Source organism: Saccopteryx leptura, chromosome 2 (genome assembly GCF_036850995.1).
Source record: "Saccopteryx leptura isolate mSacLep1 chromosome 2, mSacLep1_pri_phased_curated, whole genome shotgun sequence".
Classification (NCBI taxonomy): Eukaryota; Metazoa; Chordata; class Mammalia; order Chiroptera; family Emballonuridae; genus Saccopteryx; species Saccopteryx leptura.
In genome coordinates, this window is record NC_089504.1 from 318,773,494 (window position 1) to 318,795,229 (window position 21,736).

The following is a 21,736-nucleotide window of genomic DNA, read 5'->3' on the forward strand; positions in this document are numbered from 1 at the left end:
GCTTGGGCTTTGCAGACCCACAGACCTCTGGGCTACGCCTCGCAGGAGGCGTGTGTCCTCTTAGGCATGCTAGCTTATTCCCAGGGGCTCATGCCCCCCACACCATAAAATGGAGCACATAAGCACATGTGCCCACAGGGCCATTTGCAGATTCGTCAGAACAAAGTGCCAGGGACCTAAGGTGTACTGAGCTGGAGTTGACCTTCAGGAACTCTTAGGTACTTACCCTGATGATGATACTATTGAGGGGGGAGGAGAATGGGACCAAACTCTTTGGAGGGTGTTCTCTGTACTCGTCTTTCTCCTCCCAGCAGCTTGTTCCCTCTTAGAGAGACCATGGCGGGGGGGGGGGGGGGGGGAGCCAGGCGGGGCATCAGGAACTAGACCTGCTCTAGGACAGGGGTGAAGGGGAGCTGGGACCTGGACAAAGTCAAGAGTGGGTCTGGAGTCCCTGAGGTTCACGGGCCCCAGACCCCCCCACCCCAGGCCTTTTCAGGAGCAGATTTGAACATGGAATCCAAGTCCAAAGGTTACATCTAACAGGCTGTTGGGTGGAGAATAAACTGTCTGTTTTTGTTATAGCATTCACACATGAGCGTGCACACACACACACTTGTCCCAGTCTATTCTAGTTCCCGTTCCTTACCACCTCTACTGAATCCTCCCTGCCACATTCTACTTCTTGGAACTGGCTCCCAACATAGCATTAAAACACGGCGGCATTGTCAGGGGGCTGAGCTTCCCTGCTGTCTGTGCGCAAGAGCCGGTCAGCACGCTGAACTTCTAGGACCATGGCGTCCACCCCCACGTCGCTGAAGTCGCTCTGTGTTTACCGAGTTTCTTGATATACATTTCCACTCTTTCACCTGGAACAGAATTTAAAGGACATGGTTTCTAGTCCTCAGAGAATGCCGGTGTTGAGATGCCCTCCAGAATGTCGTCATTGCTGCCAAAACCTCCCGGCAAAGTAATATTGACAGAGCCCCTCGGTGCTAAAAAGGATGTATTTGCTGAGTGGTTTTTTCTTTTTTAATATCAAGAACTTTAACTACATTACAGTTAAAATCAATAGAAACACAACCTTTTCCACCACACAAAATGAGATTCATTTTTATTAGGAATCCTTTTCTGCCCTTACAGTGTCATCATTGCGAAAGGAACCGGGTCGACTTCACTTTATTGAAAGACCATTAAGGAAACAAACTCAAGCTCATTTAAATATTGAAGCTAGTGCATTAAAAAAATCAATAAAGTAAAAAGCAGCTAGGATCGCTTTGTTTAAACACTTCGCGTGTGAGAATCATTCCAGAGTCAACAATTTCAGCAAACTTGGAAACCTAGAAGACCTGCCAGGAAAGGAAAAAAATGCTTTTTATTAAATAGATGTAGAAACCATAAAGCCCTTAACTTTAGCCTGATTAGACATCTAGCATTTACATTTTCTCTCAGCATTTTCTAAATCTTACCTGGCAAAGAACCATTGATCAGTGAATACCATTTTCTTAGAAAATCATCAGCTCCTAGGGTCAGGAGAATGACAATGGTAGAGAGCCAAGTTTTGCTGGTTGTTGTTTTTTTAATAAGACACACAGAATCAGGCTCTTGTGATGGGACATCCTAGAATTATAGGTAGTAAGAAAAATTTCTTTCTAATGACACTGAGCAGGGTAACTTGCCCATAATGTTGTATAATACAAATGTGCTTAATTAAACTGAATATTTACCACTGACTCTGGGGACTCGGATTAGACTCAGAAAAAAAAAAAGAAAAAAGACCTCTTGGTGCCTCAGTTTCCCCATACCTGACTATAATAATATCCTTTTCTACCTCCTTTCCTAAATAGGAGGAAAACAAAGACGATCCTCACAAACTTCTGCAGGTTCTTCCTCATGAACTACTGTATTTTTCGCTCCATAAGATACACATTTTTCTCCAAAAAGTGGAGGGGGAAATGCCCGTGCGTCTTATGGAGAGAAAAATACAGTATTTTTTTTACATTCAATATTATTTTATATTAGTTTCAAGTGTACAGCATAGTAGTTAGACAATTAAAAATATGGTATTTTATTAAATAGTTTAACACTCCATTTGGTTCAGAATATTTTTTTTCTTATTTTCCTCCTTAAAACCCTAGGTGTGTCTTATGGTCAGGTGAGTCTTATGGAGCGAAAATACAGTATATAATGAAAATTACAAACTTGAGCAGTGGTGTTCACTTGGAATCATTTTAGAGTCAGAATGGTCCACAGGGGCCATGAATTCCAACCCCTGACCTAACATAGAATCACCACCAGCCCCTGCCTAACATCAGCCAGATCTAGAAAATATGGTTCGTCTTCTTTTGAAAATACCGTTTATTGCAGTTTCCTCATACAGAACACAGGAGTGTTATGTTTAAAGCCTGTTTCTCCACTCTTCCACGAACGCCACCTCACCTGCCCAGGGACATTGTTAACTAATGACAGTTCTCCGTCTTCCTTATATCCTGGCTTGTTCCCAACAAGCCAACAAACACGTGACTGTTTTTCTCGTAAAACAGAATTTCCTCCTGGCCCCACTTTCCCCCATTTCTTAGTTTCTCTTGGCCATATCTATTTTTAAAATGGATCATTTCTTTCTTTTTTAATTTAAATGAGAAGAGGGGAGATAGACAGACTCCTGCATGCGCTCTGACTGGGATCTACCCCGGCAAATCCCATCTGGGGCCGATGTTCACCACCAAGCTATTTTTAGCACCTGAGATGGAGGCTCTATGGAGCCATCCTCAGCACCCAGGGCTGATGCACTTGAACTAATTGAGCCATGGCTCAAGGAAGGGAAGAGAGAGAGAGAAAGAGTAAGAGAAGAAGGGGTGGTTCTGTTTTACAAAAAGAGTAAGAGAAGCAGTTGGTTGCTTCTTCTATGTGCCCTGACTGGGAATTGAACTCAGGACTTCCATATGCTGGGCCAATACTTTACCACTGAGCCAACCATCCAGGGCCAAAATGACCATCTCTGACTTTACTTTTTCCCCTCATTTTCTTTGTTTTCTTCCTCCCTTCCCCCACCCATTTCTTGGCTCTCCTTTATTCCTGGAAAACCATTTTACAGTTTAGAAAAATGGGCTTGCCTCTAGCTCTTCAGGAAGATAAACCATGAGAAGTGATTCTGCTGATGCTAATTATGTTCATTATTATTTGAACCACCCATGACACGACAGTTATTAAAAGGGCCTTAAATATTAAAGTGCATAAAAAAACAAGGAGCTAAGTTCATACTAGATGTCTAAGAAGGAAATTCGAGTTCAAACCAGAAAACTGGTTCACATATTAAGTTTTTAGGCTTTAGTATCATCTTCTGAATTCTCATGTAGGAGTCAAAACCCAAAAGTGAAAGTCCTAAGTATCTTCTAACCAGATTCTTAGAAAAAAAAATTAGAGTATTTGGGCCATGAGACTTTCTCCTCTCATTCATTGATCTTGATAAAAATTATACAATTGATTGATAAAAATTCAGTTTTTGTTTTGTTTTTTTTAAGTAGTTTTTAAAAACACTTTATGCTTAAAGTAGTATTCAGTGTTTTTCCAGTAGATGGAGTATTAGACTCGGAAAAGTGGATCAACCTCTGAAAGCTAACTTTTTTTTTACTATTTTGAGAAATTTTTTATATACTCACACATAAATCACTTTAATGGGCTCACTAATTCTTTTAACTGCATCCGTACCCCAGGATTTCAAATGCGCTAGACCTTAGGAGGAAATAAATGGTGACTGATTGCATTACCATAATAATGACTGCTCTGCGACCATGAGGAAGTTCTTGCAAGCCCTCTTGTTATAAAATTGCTTATCAGGTCCGAAATGAAACCTCCTGACATCTCTGAAAGGGAAATAATGCACAAATACAGCAAAGAAAGCTCTGTCTCTTCAGACCTTTGGTTTTCAAGCCTTATGCACTCCTGAGAAAGAGCGTTTTTCGTGAGTTTGACACTGGTTCAAGGATGATGCCTTCACTTCTAGTCTGTGACCTTGGGCAGATCACTAGCTCTCCCTGGGACCTCACTTCCTCTTCTACGTTTGTGAGGGGAAGCAATACACCAGCTGTTTTCTAAGGCTTCCCGTTGCCTGAGTTCTCCCATCTGAACCTGACCTTGATGTAAACATTAGCTCAGGGTGGAATGTTGGGAGCCGAATTTGCTGATACCTAAATGCATAGGGGAGGGACAGCTCTTGTTCTTGGACCTGAAGGTTAGAGAATTCTGTGCCTTAGGGCAGTGGTCCCCAACCTTTTTTGGGCCACGGACCGGTTTAATATCAGAAAATATTTTCACGGACTGGCCTTTAGGGTGGGACGGATAAATGTATCACGTGATCAAGACAAGCGTCAAGAGTGAGTCTTAGACGGATGTAACAGGGAATCTGGTCATTTTTAAAAAATAAAACATCATTCAGACTTAAATATAAATAAAACTGAAATAATGTAAGTTATTTATTCTTTCTCTGCAGACCGGTACCAAATGGCCCACGGACCACTACCGGTCCGCAGCCTGGGGGTTGAGGACCACTGCCTTAGGGGGCTTCCAGGGTTGGGTCTAGTGACAGAGTGAGTTGAGTAGGTTAGATCAGTGTTTTTCAACCATCAGTTCACAGACTGGTCCACCAGAAATTCTGTGCCGGTCCGTGAGAGTTAACCACCCTGATGTTGTATGAAGATTATAGACACAGTGATCTTAGTTGGATTCGCTTATGTGCAGGGTGATTTCTGCCTTAGTGTTCCTGAAATAATCCTCCTATTTTCACCAGTCCCACCCACAGGAGGACCACACAACCGCTGTGCTGGTTCAGCCCCTGCAGGTAGCAGAGAAGTTCCAGGGTGACCAGGCTGGAGCTGGCCTGCGTGTTGCTGGACCAGCAAAATGCCAAGTTCCAGAATGCAGATGGGGGAGCAGGAGCTCAGCAGCTGTGTGTGCATGTGTGTGTGTGTACGCATGTGTGTGCATGGGTGCATTTGTGTGTGCACGAGTGTATGTGTGCATGCATGTGTGCACATGCGTCTGTGTGGGTGTTGTGTGTGCATGTGCATGTGTGTATGCATTTGTGTGTGTGCATGCAAGTATATGTTTGTGTGCATGCATGTGTGTGCATGAATGTATGCATGTGTATGCATGCAGTGAGAGGCAGGAGGCCTTTGCAGCATGTGGGCCACATGGGGGCTGCACAGGGTCTCTGCTTTCTAGTGGAGAGGTCTTGTCACCAGGCTCTAAGGTCACACAGGGATCATGCTGTGTGCCTGTGACACAGGCAGGCTCCAGAGGATGTCCACACTCAAGGGCAGACCCGCTACTACCTCCCCTCCCCCAGGCCAGCACTGGAAATTTCCAGAAGCCCTTCCCTCCTACAGTGTCCCTCCAGTGCCCTCTGCTGAGAAAGCTTAACCCTGTGCTCACTTTAATGGAAAAGAAAGGAATTGATGCTTATCCCGGAGCATGTGCTGAAGGGCGTGCTCGGAGCCAGAGCCGGGACTCGTGTCCCAAGGACAGGGATGGGGAAGAGCTCATTTTAGGGCACGCTCGTGTTGGGAGGGTGCTCGAGAGCCGGGCTACCTTCCGGACTGGGTGCTCTCAGGGAGCAGGGCAGCGCGGTAGCAGGGTATTTGAATCACTTGTATCGGGCAGCCAGGAAGAATGGAGCAAGATAAGTTGTTAGACAAACGATCTGGGTGAAGCAGATGTCTGGTCATTTTTTTGTTTGCACAGGGTTTTCTGGTTTTGTTTCGTTTCTTAATTCTTTGTGGGTTTTTTATTGCCACTGTAACAAATTACCACAAATTTAGGAGCTGGAACCACCATCAGTATACATCACAGTTCCAGAAGTCAGACATCCAAAATGAGTGTCACTGGGCTGATTGCCCTGGGGGTCAGCAGGGGGGGTTGCCGGGCAGGCTCTCAGGGCAGCCTGTTTGCCTCGAGAAGTCACTGGCATTGGTTGGCTCAACCCAGATAATCCAGAATAATCTCTTAATCTCAAAATCCCTAATTTAATCACATCTGCAGCTTCCAGAGCTGTTTTCCCTTTCCCACCTGTGCACTTGAACTCAGCCTCTTCCCCAGCCCCGCCCCCGACTCGGGCACAGAGCAGGAAGAATGAGTCAGGAGGCAGCCGCCCCTCTCAGCAACAGGGAACGGTGGACCAGACGCCTGTTCCCTCCCAGCCCTCCCTCCCCTGTCCTCCTCTATCAGGCACTTCCTCAGGACTGGGCTTACTCCTTAGGGATCTTCAAGGCTTTCCGCCCATCGCCAGCGCCAGCATACAGCAGACTTCTCACTTCAGTTGATACCGGAGAGTTGCCTAACTGAACAAGTACTTTGGATTAGAGTTCTAGATCATTGCTGATTGAGATGCCTGCTCAACATTTTTTGTTTTTTTAAATTAATGACTTCCCAAATGAATTAAGACTTGGGAATGTTCGGAACATTTAATTAGGTCAGTGAAAACCAAGCAGGCTCACTGATATGTTAGCTAACAGTATCAAGATCCAAAAACTTTGGCTAAAAAAAAAAAGTAATATAAATAAATGTAAATGTTAGTCTCTGGGTCATCAGTTGCATAAAGAGAGGAAGTGGAGGAGCTGAAAGTAACCGACAGAGATGAGCTAAGAATCTTATTTCATTGTGAGCTCAGGACAGATAACAGATCCAGAAAAGCCACGTCTGTCTGGTCTGGGTACACAGTGACAGTCCAGGAAAAGGAAGGTATTTACGCTGTGTGGGTCAGACCCCATCTGAGGACCGACTTCACTTCTGGGCCCAATGCTAGGACAATGGCACTGACATTTTTTTATCAAGGATCTACTATGTGCTCAGCACCGAACTGGTCCTGAAGATGCAAGAAATCTAAACATCTGAACCTAGAAACTGGGTGTTTTTTTAAAAAAAGACCGTGTACTAAAATAAATAAATAAAAGACCGTGTACTATATATATTCATAACATGGGATATGGGTCATTCTACTGGGTCCCATGCAATTTTTGTAAAAAAAAAAAAAAGAAAAGAAAGAATGTACAGTGGTACCTTGAAATACAAGTTTAATTTGTTCTGTAACCGAGCTCATAAGTCAGTCAACTCGTATATGAAACAAATTTCTCCCATTTAAAATAACTGAAATAGATTTAATCTATTCCAGCCCTGTGAAACATCCTCAAACCATCCTAAATTATGAAAAAAGACATGTTTTTAATTAAGAAACACACACGTATACTTTACCAATGCATAAAAAAAATATGAAATAAAAGAAAAAAGTGTTATTTAGTACTGTGTTCTTACCTTGGAGACAGATGAGTGCGGCTAACGGAGGTGAATGGCGGAAGAGGAGGGAGGGAGGAAGGGATGCAGGCACTGTAGACACGTAAACTAAAACTGCACTTTCTTTACTTAAAATGAAACCACAAAAACTTAATTTTAAAAAATGCACTTTCTTAACTTTAAACTTAACCTAAGCTTAACATTATGTATTTTTCACTTAATCATCACCTGTTTTTGCCTTTTTGGCTGCACTTTCGGCACTTTCACTTGCAGGACTTTTGAATAAAAATCTATCCAAAGAGGGTTGTTTTTGCCTGCCTTTTAAAATGTTACAGAAATGTGACAAACAAGTGTCATTAAAAAGTGCTAAAGCACGACCAGTTGAAACTTTTTCTGGGTGTTTCTTTTCAATGAAACTTGAAAGCTTCTCCCATTTTGCCAGCATGTCTTTAATTTCACTTGTAGAACTCACTTCCTCCGACTCTACCTCCTCCTCACTACTAATCTCTTGCAGAAGCTCCATATGTTGATCATCTGTAGCTCCTTCAACTCCTCAGTTGAGAGTTCCTCCTCATGTTCCTCGACGAGCTCGTTTACGTCACCCTCATCTACCTCCAGACCCATCGACTTTCTGAGGGGCACAATCTCCTCCAACACTTCTACCTCGGTCTGGGTCTCTGGTTTGAATCCTTCGAAGTCCCTGTCTGCAACAACATCAGGCCATAACTTTTTCCATGCCGAGTTCAAGGTTCTTCTTGTAACCTCGTGCCATGACAAGTCAATAATGCGTAAACATATCACGATGTGGTAGTGATCTTTCCAAAACTCTCGAAGGGTTAGAATTGTATTCTCAGTCACCTCAAAGCAGCGGCAGAACAAGTGCTTTGTGTAAAGCTTTTTAAAGTTGGAAATGACCTGGGAATCCATAGGTTGCAAGATTGAAGTCATATTGAGTGGGAGGTAGAGGACTTTCACAAATTTGAACTCATTGAGAATATCATCTTCAAGACCAGGTGGGTGGGCTGGAGTATTTTCAAGGATTAGTAATGCTTTCATCGGGAGTTTATTTTCTTGAAGATATTTCTTCACTGCAGGACCAAAGACGAGGTTTACCCATTCAATAAAAAACTGTCATGTAACCCATGCCCTAGCTTTGGCGCACCACATAACCTGCAGTTTTTCTTTAAGAATCCTGTGAGTCTAAAGGCTCGAGGATTTTCGGAATGATACACTAGCAGTGGCTTTACTTTACAGTCACCGCTAGCATTTGCACACAATGCAAGGGTCAGACGGTCCTTCATGGGTTTATGGCCTGGCAGCTTCTTCTCCTCTGCAGTGATGAAAGTCCTCTGGGGCATTTTTTCCAAAACAATCCTGTTTCCTCACAGTTGAACACTTGTTGGGGGATGTAGCCTTCCTTTGCAATAAGCGCAGCAAAACGTGCAATGTACTCCTCAGCTGCCTTAACATCAGCACTCACAGCTTCACCATGCCTCACCACCGAGTGGATGCCAGATCTCTTCTTGAAATTTTCAAACCAGCCCTGACTTGCTTTCAGTGTATCTTCTGCTGCCTCTTTTGGGGTTGATGGTTCTTTCTTCTTCAAGTCACCGTAAATAATACTAGCCTTTTTACATATTACAGTCTCCGTCACTGTATCTCCTGCCAGCTCTTTCTCTTTCACCCACACAGCAGAAGCTTCTCCATTTCTTCATGGATATTTGTCCTTAATTGGGACAGAATTGTAGTTCCTTTTGCTGGATTTGCATTTTGATGGCATCCTTTTGTTTAAGGATGGTACAAATTATAGATGTATTGCAGTCATACAGCCTTGCCAGTTCAATCACTCTACACCATGCTCATGTTTTCTATTATTTCTTGCTTTACTTCTATCGACATCATTCTCTTCTTCTCACCACTGTCCTTTACACTCACTTTCTTTGGCCCCATGATAGCACACAGAAAAAGTTAATAAAAAATGCAAAAATGATGCAAGAACGAGTACAGCGCACAAGATTTGACTTGATTCTGCCGGTAACACGTGAGAAAGAGAGAGATGCTGGTGGTGTGCTGCCGATACTGGGTCCGTGTGCCAACGCGCCAACTAGCTGCAGCTTCCCGAATCACAACTCGTGTCTTGGAATTTCACTCGGATCTCAAACAAAAAAATGGACCGAGTCACAGCTCGTTTCTTAAAAATTTGTATGTTGGTCTGCTCGCATCTCAAGATACCACTGTATATTTAAAAATTAACATTTGTTATCAGCAGCTGGGTTTTTATTTTCCTGCAACTCTATTTTTCTATAATGAACATGTATTGTTTGTATCGTTTTTAAGTTCTTTAACTGGATAGATTATGTTATAGGAAGTAGTTAAGGGGAGACAATCACTGAAAACCATTGTCGAATCACCTATTAGTTACATTGTCATTTTGCAGTTGGATTTTTTGACAACAGATACTAGTAGAGGGACAGCAGCAGTTACCCATGTGTGCCACTAGATGGAGCCAAAGCAGCTCCTAATATTTAGCGGCAAACACCGAGTGGCCTTTGCTACGAAGCCAGCTTTCAAGTATTTCAGATTCTCTGGCCAGAATCAGTGTTTTGTTAATATGCACTTGAAATTATTTACTAAAAAAAAAAAAAATCTTTTCAAAACTATAGTCGAACATGCCAATGTTTCCTTTCGTGGTGTTTTTTTTTTGGACTTTCATTACAGTGTTATCAGATACACACCCAGGCACAAAAAAAGTACAGTTCTGCGGGCCAGAACGCCCCAAAACCCTTAGACGTGATGGCTCCTTGACTCTTGCCCTTGACTTTCTCAGTGACCTCTAGGCTCCTAGTAAACAATGTCAAGGTCCAGGGGCGGGCAGTTGCTCATAATAAAGACCGTTCCTCCAAGCAGCCAGTTCTCAATGTGGGGGAGTGGGACTAGCCCTCTCCATCCCACTGTTTTCTGCAGGACCCAGGGTCGGGTCTGCCCCAAGTTGCTCCTTGCAGGCGGTTCCCACAGGCATGCCTATGCCAAACCGGGCAGTGACACAGGGTCTTCCGCTGACGCATACCCTCCCATAGGCTTACCTCCGCACGTGTTGAACTCCCTCCAGGGAAAAGGAAAGGTTACAAAGAAGCTTTTTCACAGGTGGATACAAAGAAGTCCAGAAAGTTCTAGGAGCTACCCAGTCAGGGAAACACAACCAGATGCTGTTGGTTTTGAAGTTAGTTAAGGCAGGATGAGCCACATGGGGACACAGAGGACAAGTCCTGTGATTCTGGGACAGCCCTGCTGGCACTTGACGTGTTGGGAAATGTAGGCAGCAACATGCATGTCTCCCACCGCCAGGAGTGTGGGCTGTTTCCGCGGCCGCCTCCCCACCCTCTGCGTCCGCTCCCCCACTCTGAAAGGGCAGCTCTGCCCGTGGGAATGTCTGTGTCCCCTTTTGTCTCCAATGTCTCTGCCCTGTGGCAGAAATGAGAAATTACCCTCATTTTGATAAGCAATAAGACTATGTGTATTTACCCAACCTGAACCTCGGCATTTGAATAAATATTCATATATACAGTATAGATATTCATATTTATATTTGAATAGATATATGTTGTGAAGATCAATATTGATAGAAGTTGGTAGTATAAGAAGGTGAAGAAAACAGGACAGTAAGGATCCTCAACAAAGGTCATTGCTGTAGACGTAGCATTGTCTGTCTCAGAGGTCGGTGCCGGAGGTTGACTCCGGCAGATTTTGTCCCACTAAAATGAACAAGGATCTTAATCCAGCAGGTGAATTATCCACAGAAAATATGCATGAACTGGGGCACAGCTTATAAAGGGTCTTCATTTACCAAGTTCACATTGTTTTCAAATAACCCAGAGAAGGAATAGCCAGACTCCTGAAATGATATAAGATACCCTGAAACCAAGGTTCTAAGAGTGACGTCATCCCTCCACCCCCCACCCCCACCCCCGCAGAAACAGTTTGATACCAGGGCAGGAGAGTGACTTTCTTCTAAAAGAGACTCTTGTTTTCTCCCTGCAGCTTGACCATTATCCTTCTGTGAGTTACCACCTGCCAAGTTCATCTGACACCCTGTTCAACTCTCCCAAGTCGCTCTTCCTGGGGAAAGTTATAGGTAAGACCGCCGGGCCAGGTGCTCACGTCCTGTACTCTAAAGCCGCTAAATTCGCCTTTGAAACAGATTCTGTGGTTGGTGGTTGGGGCAGCTACGTCAGTAATGGTGTTGGAACCAGCGTTACCCGGTGTGTGTCTTGCCATCTGGTTTTTCTAAACACAGGTGTCTGGTGATAATGGCATTGAAAGAACATAGGCTTGGGAATTGGTGTCTTAGGCTGCTAACACAGAATAGCCCAGGCTGGGCAGCTTAAGCCACAGAGACTAACGGCTCACAGTCTGGGGCTAGAAGTTCAAGATCAAGGTGGCAGTAGATCTGGTGTCCAGTGAGGGTCCACTTCCTGGTTTGCAGAGACAGCTGTCTTACTGTACCGTCACCTGGTGGGGAGAGGGAGAGCGGGCTCTCTCGCCTCCCTTCTTGGGGGGGGGACCTCTGGATTTGGGGAAGAGGGATACAAACATTCAGCCCACCGCAGCAGGTGATGTTTGAATCCAGGCTCTGCCTCTCGTTAGCATTGAACCCTCAGACACGGAACTTGAATTTCCCAGAACCTGGGTTTTCTCACTTACAAGCCGGTGGGTTCAGGGGCAGGGACACAAATACCTTCTTGCAAGTTGTTCTCTCTCTACGGGGAGTGCATCTTTTTGTTGTTGTTGTTTTTAAACTAATCTGTTTGCAGCCTCGCCTAGCATGTGGTCAGTGCTCTGAAAATATTTGAGGAGCTAATGCCATGCTCTGTTTTGTACAGAGCTCATAACATCTTAGGAACTGTCTGCAACACATGGTCTGGTACGTGAATGGAGAAAGTAATTAGCATTTTTTTATGCTGGCTCCGTGCCAGTCATTGTGGTGTGTGTTTCAAGTATAGTACTTTCTAGAATGCTCACAGCATGACCCCAGACCACTGTTACCCCCATTGCATGGAAGACAGAGCCAAGGCTCAGAAAGCTGACGTTATTTTCTTTTTTTTTTTTTTTTTGACGTTATTTTCTTAAAGCAGCACTATCGACACGTGGGGTCAGATGGGTCTTTGTCGGGGAAGGAGGGGACTATCCTGTCTATTGTAGGATGTTGAGGAGCATCCATGGCTTCTATCAATTAAATACAAGTAGCACCCCCTCCACCCCAGTTGTGACAACCAAAAATATCTCCAACCATTGTCCAAAGTTCCCCAAAACGGCCAGGTCACCACCAGTGGAGAATCTCTGGCTTAAAGTCCCTCAGCAAGTCACTCGGAGCTGGGTTTTTAAACAAGAGATGTATATTCCTAAAAGCTAGGTCCTGCTTCCTGATGACACCTGCGTCTTTCCCAGTAATGGGGAAGCCAGGAGGCCATCTGATACTCTGGAGATACAGTCTTTTTCTCCAATCAAGGGAGCCACAGTGAGGACTGACAAAGTCATGCGGTGCCTTGGGGAGGGTATGGCCACCTCTTGAAGCCAGTATTTCTTAAAATTGGATCATTTGGTAGGAGCAGGATTGGTGAGAAATATTTCCCTTTGGAAGCAACCTATACTTTGGTGAGAAACAACCAGTGTGCATTCACCAACCACATAAATGTTTATCAGTGCAGGCAGCTCGACCTTCACACAGATTATCCTGCGTGCTCCAGCAAGGTTCTGACACCCCCTGAGACCAGTGCCCCCACGCTGTGGCTTAGCTCGTCAGAAATGGAGCCCATCAAAGCAGGCAAAGCAGGTAGCTCTAAATAAATAATACGCCTTCCTGGGAGCTCTCTGATGAGCACCGCTTGAGAAAGGACCCACAGATGGGGGGGGGGGGTGTACCGACTCAAGGACAAGTGTGACCTTTCTAAAGGGAGTGGAGGCAGTTTATTCTAGAAATAAATGTGTGGCCCCTGCCAACCAACATCAACATTTTAGAACAGGTTGTTATGTTTCTGTGGCTTCCAAGAGGAGAGTCAGGGCCACTGGCCACAAGCAAAGCTTCACAAAGTAGAAATTTCACCAGAACCTACGCCTGCCCATTTTTTGTTATTCACTGGCTGGGTGATGCCATCGACTTTGTGTACAGAATTTTCAGCAGCCGACCTAATGGTCTCTCCAGAAATCTTTAAGTCAAGGAAGAGAAACATAACAGGAATTCAGAAGCAGGGTCTTCTGTTTGGTTATGGTTTTTTGGAGCTCCCAGCCCCCCCCCCCCCGCAACAGTTCCATCAGTGCCTTGGATAAAGACACAAAAGAGAATGTTTATTATGTTTGCAAATGACTCAAGGCTGAGAGGGATGGTTTAATAAGCTGGATGATGGAAAACACTTCAAAAGCATCCTGACAGGCTTGGAAGATAGGGTAAAAATAATGAGATGAAATATTATAAAGATAAACATAATTCCCACACTTAGCCCCACCCCACCCCGCCCTAAAAAAAGTCACATAAGTAGAAGATTGAAGAAAGAGGTCCTGGAATCCTGAAGTAGACGCCCGGCGTTAGTGTGATGGAGAGTCTGATGGGCGCCAGCACCAGGTGGTGAGTAAGTTTAAATAAATACCAATACAAGAAAGACAGGATTGTGTCCTGAGCGGGCAGTGCACTCAGACCTCAGCTGGGAGGTCACGGCCCATCCCCGGGCACCTCGTTTTAAGATGGATATTAATCTCTGAGGAGAAGACCAGACAGACCCATATAGGAAAAAGCAAAAGACCTGGGGATATTTCTTCAGAAAAAAAATATAGGATTTAAGAGAAGAGAATCCCTTTTTGATCATGGACAGCTGTTACAGGAAGGGGGGGGCAGGCCTTACAGAGGTTCACCCCGCAGGACCGAGATGGACCAGCGACAGAGGGCGATCTCAGCTCCCTGGGGGCAAGAATAGCCTAATCATTAGAGCTATTAAAAGCCTGACCAGCAGTGGCACAGTGGATAGAGCATCGACCTGGGACGTTGAGGTTCCAGGTTCGAAACCCCAAGGTCACCAGCTTGAGCGTGAGATCATCGACATGATCCCATGGTTGCTGGCTTGAGCAAGGGGGTCACTGGGGGGAAAAGTGACCACTGTTATGAGATTGTGGACTCTCCATCATGGAGAATATTCAACAAAAGCTAAATGGAGATTCGTCCTGCACGTAACATAGAGGCATTTTCTGGATTGAGTGAGACCAGATAAAACCTTAAACCTTTGATACAATAAGATTTATGATGGAAGTCATTTTTCTCTTCCTCCTTTTTTTTTTTTTTTTTTTTTAGCGAGGGATGTGATACTAAAGTAGAGAAGGTTCTGTTCCACTTGAGAACCAAAAGGGTAGTTATACTCAGGGCTCCTTGCTCTCACCCACCATTTACGATCGTGAGTCGGTAGGAATTTAGAGTGACGTCAGCACACACTCCTCGTCACATCACTACATATTCAGTGTGATTAAATAGCCTCTGTTGGCCCTGGCCGGTTGGCTCAGCGGTAGAGCGTTGGCCTGGCGTGCGGGGGACCCGGGTTCGATTCCCAGCCAGGGCACACAGGAGAAGCGCCCATTTGCTTCTCCACGCCCCCCCCCCCCTCCTTCCTCTCTGTCTCTCTCTTCCCCTCCCACAGCCGAGGCTCCATTGGAGCAAAAGATGGCCCGGGCGCTGGGGATGGCTCCTTGGCCTCTGCCCCAGGTGCTAGAGTGGCTCTGGTCGCGGCAGAGCGATGCCCCGGAGGGGCAGAGCATCGCCCCCTGGTGGGCAGAGCGTGGCCCCTGGTGGGCGTGCCAGGTGGATCCCGGTCGGGCGCATGCGGGAGTCTGTCTGACTGTCTCTCCCCGTTTCCAGCTTCAGAAAAATACAAAAAAAAACACACACACACACACAAAAAAAATAAATAGCCTCTGTTTTCGGGGTGGCAGTGGTCAGCTCCATTTTTTCATTTTTGAACGTTAAAGCTTGAGCCCTCCCTTTATTAATTTCTTCCAGCTAACGATGTGTGCCGTCGTGATTCATACTAATATAAAATCATAAGGAAGCCAACCTGTTCTGTGATTTAAAAAGGCGTTCATTTCTCTGTGTCTATGTGAGAAGCCATGTGGGGGAAAGAGGTGGAATACTAACACCGAGTCGTCCTTGCTTTTGTGACCATTGCCGTTTGTCAGCGGCGGTGATAGAGGGATCAGATTATAAGTGAACGTCTATCCATTTGCATTTCATGTGTCTTGTAATCATGCTGGTGCCGGACCCTAACGCCTTCCAAACTACCATTCGTCAAAGCAGCTCTTGATAGTGGATGTACCTATTGGCAGCCACTTAGATGATGTCTCTGATGATCTGAAGTATGAACATCATGATCTGTTGATAAGAAATCCTGATGCGAGGGCATCCCAAAACTTTCTGGGACTTTGGCAAAGGTTCTCTGGAGCTATTCCAACCTTCCACCCCAGCGTGCGGTGGCTTAGCTGATCCTGATTTCACACAGTTCTGTGGCCCGCGCGGGGGCCCTTTTGCTTTGTGTGGTCTCAGCTGGGGCGTCAGGGTGGCTGGATGGTCTGCAGTAGCCCTGGCCACATGGCCACCCAGGCCTTTAGCTGTGGCTCGTGGGCAGGAGCCTCAGTTTCCCTACCACGGGCTCCACTTTGTGGGTGCTTAGGCTTCACCTTGCACAGCAGCTGGGCCCTGAGAGGCATCATTCTGAAAGCTAAAGATGCGGGTTGGAGACCTCAAAGACCCAGCCTCAGAAGACACACGCGTGCCTCTCACCATGAGCCGTGGGCCCCGATCTGGGCTCCGGCCCACAATCCAAGACTCTATTTCTTGATGACTTAGTGGGCTAGGTCACTGTGGGACAAGGGATGTCGTGACCCTCTGGCAGCCCGATGTGTATGTTGGGGCAGGGGTGGGGGAAGGTTAGGAGCCAAAGATGGCTTCATTCAGAACGGCTGATCAGCATGCAGCTGCCGTGAGCAGGGCTCAGACCAAACCAGGCTTCAGAAGTCGGCCCCAGTGTCCTGCTTGGACCTGGGAAGTTCCAGTTCCCTTCTGCCAGGACAAGCGTGACTGACCAACAATGCCCATGTTCACTGTTAAAACATGGCCTGGCGTGGACTGTAAACGGCATGGCCACCCCTCTCGGTCGGGGCTCTCCCAGGAGGAGCCCCTGAGATGAGAGCCTCCGCCCGGGTTCCAGGAAAGACGTCTGTTGGTGGCGTCGAGGCGGGAGGCGAGGTGAGGTGTGGCCGGGAGATGGGGGTCTGAGGCCCAGTTTACATGGGAGAAGACCCCAGGAAGTGTTAGCAGGGGAGTGGAGAAACAAAACAGGGAATGGAGAGAGGTGTAATCAAATCAGTCACCATCGTGGGCGATCAGAACGCAGTACCAACGCAGAGCCGCAGCCAGGGGGACAGCGGGGGTCCTGCCTCAGGGGGTCACCTGCAGCAGGGGGAGCCAGCGCTCCTCCCACCCACCCCCACGGGCGAGGGCTGCCCCCAGGAGTGTTAGCTCCCCAGCAGGGAGAAAGCACAGAGCCCAGGGGCTCACAGCTGGGGGTCTTCGGAGTCAGAGGGGAGCATAGGCTAAAGGCAGGGCTCTGACCACATGTACCACATTACAGGATTTTATGTACAAGTCATGCTCGGGTTTTCATGTTATCCTGGGGTCAGAAGGGTGTCATGGAAGCATGTGTTTTTAATCAGGAAAATAACCAAATCAGGATGACAGGTTAGAAAGATAACACCATCTGCAGAGTAGAAAACGCACACAGAACAGGGACTGTCTGAGAGGCTGTGGGGAGACCACACGGGAGGTTGCTATGGTTATAACAGAGCTGCACACTGGAACGCATAAAACAACTCGGCTATGTGGAGAAAACGCAGTGTCTGGGTGTTGCTGTGATGATCCGACATCCCTCCCGGGCAGCCAGCGCACACAAACAGAACGTCCAGTCCCGCCGACGGCTGAGTCTGACGTGATTGTTCCTCTGTTGCTTCTGGCTACACTCGGTCCCTATTCAAATAAACGTTCAGTCCCTCAAGGGGCCGTCCCGTCCCCTGCCTCTTTCTATAGGATGGTGAGAGGGTGTAGAACAGGGCAGGGTGCACAGCGAGATGGGGCAGCCTGCATGCTACTTCCGTGTCATCATGGGGAGGGAGGACCTGGGCTCTTCCTGGCTGCTGTCCGCTGTATTAACTATGGGGGAGGGGGAGGGCAGAAGGGACCAAGGAGAGCAGGGGAAGTCCATGGGTGGAGTCCAGGGGAGAGGTGGAGAAGGCCGTGGTGGAGCTGGAGAAGTATTGTATCTGGGTTAGGACTATACTGAAGGAAGAGCCCATAGTCTCTGGCGAGGGACTAGGTACAGTGGGTGAAAGGGAGACATCAGAGATGGTCCCCCACGTTTGGGGCCTGAATTGTGGGTAAACATGGTGCCATGTACTGGCACAGGGTGGGGGTGGGGGCAGAAGTGGTTTGGGACCGAGGGGATACAGATGAAGCCTTCTGTGTTGGACACGTTCAAGATGGCTCCGTTGATGCACGGTCCCCTGGCGTGTGTCAGAAGCTGAACGTACCTAGAATGAGTTCTGCCTTCTTCATCCCTGACCTCTCCGTCCCTGTCCCCACACCCTCCTCAGACAGATGGGCATCTTGGGGCGACTAGGACATGGGTCACTACTCCTTGGGCAGAGGAGGGAAAAGCATCTTCATCAGTTTCAGAATGTAGCTCCATTGACAAACAACACAAGCAGTCTCTGTACGCCCTGGAATACCACTCAGTAACGAAAAGGAACAAGCTGTTGGTGAACAAAACAGCTGGGACTAGTCTCTAGGGAATTAATTATGGTAAGGAGATGGGTGGGAGCCAATCCCAAAATTTGCATACCAAAGGATTCTATTTGCATGACATTTTTGAAATGACAAGCAGTTAGTGACAGGGTAGGACAAGAGAGGCCAAGGTCGTGTGGTGTATAAAAGGGCACTACTAGGGATTCCGACAGTGTTAGACTTGTTCATTATCTTGGCTGCAGTGGATACAGAAAGTGATACACGGGTGATACAATTGTGAAGAATCAAACACACACACAAACCATGAATGAAACCATTGAACTGTCTCAGGATAGTTTTTGCAAAATGTTTCCACTGGGGAAAACTAAGGGAAACAAGGGACCCTCTCTTCATTATCTCTTACAAACTGCATGCGATTCTGCAGTGACTTCAGTACAAATTTTAGTTTTTAAGAAAAAGTAATGGAAGTGCTCTGGCCGGATATAGCTCAGTTGGTTAGAACATCGTCCTGAAGCACAGTGGTTGCCGGTTTGATCCCCGGTCAAGACACATAGAGGAACAGATTGATGTCTCTCGCTCTCTTCCTTCTCTTTAAAATCCATTTTTAAAAAATAATAGTGGAAATAAGAGAAGATGTGGTTCACGTGATTCTGTGGAGGCGTATGTTCCTGGGGCAGGATTTGGTGTCGCCTTGGGGCTGGTACCGTGGACACCGCAGAGGGTGGTCTACACGGAAGGGGAACACGCAGCGGCCACACCATCATCGCCTTGTCCACGCTGACTTTCCTGCCTCCGCCCGTGGAGCCTGGGAAGGGGACAGGGATTAAATATTTATCGATGGCTTAGAATCTTGTAAGTTCTTTTAGAGTAGTTATTGGAGGGAATGATTAATATAATGCACTTCTAAAAATGAGGAGAGAGATCAGAACGTGGGAGAGTGGATGGCCTGCAACCCCACCCAGGGAGAGCCCCTGGTCTCAGCTTACCACCGGGGGGCTGATGGCTGCCTCCGACCAGGAGAACACTGCGACAGTGACAAACGAGGAGAACCCAGCAACAATGATGAACGAACGAGTGGGAAAGAGTTCATTGACATTCCTGCTTAGTAGCCTTTGGCTTTTATTATAATGATTAAAGTAATAAAATACTGATGGGGGAAAAAACTGGTTTAAGTGATAGGCCCAGAATAATAGAAAGAGAAGCAATTATAGTTCATTTTTCGTGTGCTGAAAGAAAATGTAACATAGTCTGTATGTCCAGCACCTTCTTGAGACTGGAGGAAGTCTTCCCTTTTCCGGGGACTCTGCCCAGTAAGTTATAGTTCGGGGTTAGCATCTTGTCCTTTTTTAACCACATTAATAACTCTCATTGTTAGAAATCTATTGGGATTTTTTTATTATTATTATTATTATTATGACTTCCATAGAATCACAGGAGACTCTATGAACATGTTTATTACTCAAACTGTGTCAGCCGGGGCAAAGGGGGCCCACGACAGTTCAAGGACTGGCCCAAGGCCACCCAGCAGGTCAGTTCAATGTCCTTTCCAAGATAACACGCTATCCACGGCATCATGATCTTTATTTGCCACCCACATGGGTCTTTGACAAGTGCAATTAATAATAACCTCCCGATCTAAAAACCTCACACTCAGCCTCCAGACACAACCGCTGTCGAAACAAACCTTTCAGGAATGTTTACGCTGGAAAAGAAGGTCCTGCAGAGTGAAGGGTAAGGACGCAGGCTCCGGTGTCAGCCACCCGGGTTCCTGCTGTCCCCTCAGCTGAAGGAGCCGCCGCAGCCTTCCTGCATAGCTGAGCTTCGGTTCCCTTCACTGTAACGTTGGATAAGAGCAGTAACCATGGATACGCCTTTTGTGAAGATTAAAGATGCTTTCATTGTGTAAAGTGCCCGGCACAGAGTAAGTAAGTGCTTGGTACATCATAGGCATCATCATTGCATCTGATCTTTGACTTGCTCAGCATGGCTGAGGAACAGGTCCACCCACCGTTACCCGGTAGAATTTCATCCTCTCCTCCCCAGGGCTGCAAATCTCCTAGCACCCAAAGATGAGCTGCCACTCAGCATCGCAGCAGCTTAGAACAGACCCAGGGAAAGAGACCATGGCATGTTTTGGGGGGAAGGAGTCTAGGCTATACCTATAAAGGTCCTTGGCCTAATCTTGCTCATGGGCTAGACTATAAACCCTGGAGAACTTGAAGGTGGACACAGTAGAATGAAAGCAAATCAAGTCGCCCTTCGTCTGAATACTCAGAAGGACCAAATAGAAAACCACAAGGAAAGGCAGACTGGAGACGGTTTTAGCGACAGGTGGGCACTCCGGGGATTCCCCCAGCGGCTTTGCGGCAGTGCTTGCTCCTCGCAGACGTTTCTGTAGCAGTTGAAGAACAGGGAGGAGCCATAGGATAATAAGTGTGTCCCTGGGAGAGTTTTTCATCTCTGAAAAAGCCACAGAATGTAAACAATCCTGCTGTAAAAAAAAAAAAAAGAAAAAAAAAGCATTTAATGTTTGCAACAGCTATTTCATAGGACTGCTGTATTTTCTCGCAGCAAGCATGGCTGGGTTTTTTATGTGACACCTTCATGCTCTGGAAATAAGATAGATAGATTCTGTGGCTGAATTTCTTTTCTTTTCCCCCCTGCTTTTAAATGTAGCTGTTAAAAATAATAAAGGGTAGCCCAGTGGAGGTAGCAAAAGTAAACATGTATCAGTCAAAGACATTTGCTTCTTTTGTTACTCTATTGCCTTTGTAAGAAATAAGGGGAAAAGAAAAGTGTGTTTACTCACCAGCATTTATTATGTGGTATCTGTTTCATTCTTTTAAATTGTCAAAGTACCAAAGATCCTTTATGAATGAATAAAACCTTTGTCTAAGGTCTCAAAATTAGTCAAGGATAAAGGAATGACAATTTGTACTGACATCATTGAACACTTTAAACATCCACTATTACCTTTTCATTGAGTTGAATACAATTAATTGTGTGTATGTGTATATACATATATTTTAAATGTTATGAAAATGATGATATATTTAAGTCATGATGATTTATTTAATTCCTAAAAATAATACAGGAAATACAGACACTTTAAATGATAGGAAATTTAACCTTGATCTTGGACAAACCAAATTATCATGCTGATACTTTTACATGGGAAAAGGACTGTTAAAGACTACCTCATGCTCTAGGCTCTTTCTTTATCCTGAATGGGGCCTTTTCTTCTTATCTTGTAACTATAGTAACAAAAACTGTTTTGTAAATACAGTTTTTAGCATTCACAGAAAAAAACGCAAACGGTTTAATTTTTTTTTTCTGTCTTTTAGGCAGTCTTGACAGTCAATCTAGAATAGAAAGTCTTAAAGTGCTCGCCTACTGACAGGATGATTATTTTCATCAATTATTCTTAAAGTTTCCCAAGAGAGAGAAAAAGAGAAGAGGAATGGGGTGGGGGAGTGAGAGGGGCCAGCTTTAGACATTACAGAATTGTCACTGTAAAATGCAGAAAGAGGATAAAAGTTTAGAGTTAGGAAAACCCATGTTGACATATGTATACATACAAAAAATACTTATTACATGGTGGGGGGGTGACAAAAAGGAAGGGAGGGA

At 45.8% G+C, this 21,736-nt stretch overlaps 1 protein-coding gene across 1 annotated transcript in view; it reads left to right on the forward strand.

Moving 5' to 3' along the window:
• Positions 1 to 21,736, forward strand: part of CNTNAP2 (contactin associated protein 2) — a 1,312,105-nt gene that overhangs the window by 1,238,234 nt on the left and 52,135 nt on the right. Inside the window, exon 21 of the mRNA XM_066362952.1 lies at positions 11,320 to 11,413. Within this exon, the coding sequence (XP_066219049.1) occupies positions 11,320 to 11,413 (94 nt within the window). The remainder of the gene's footprint in view (positions 1 to 11,319; positions 11,414 to 21,736) is intronic.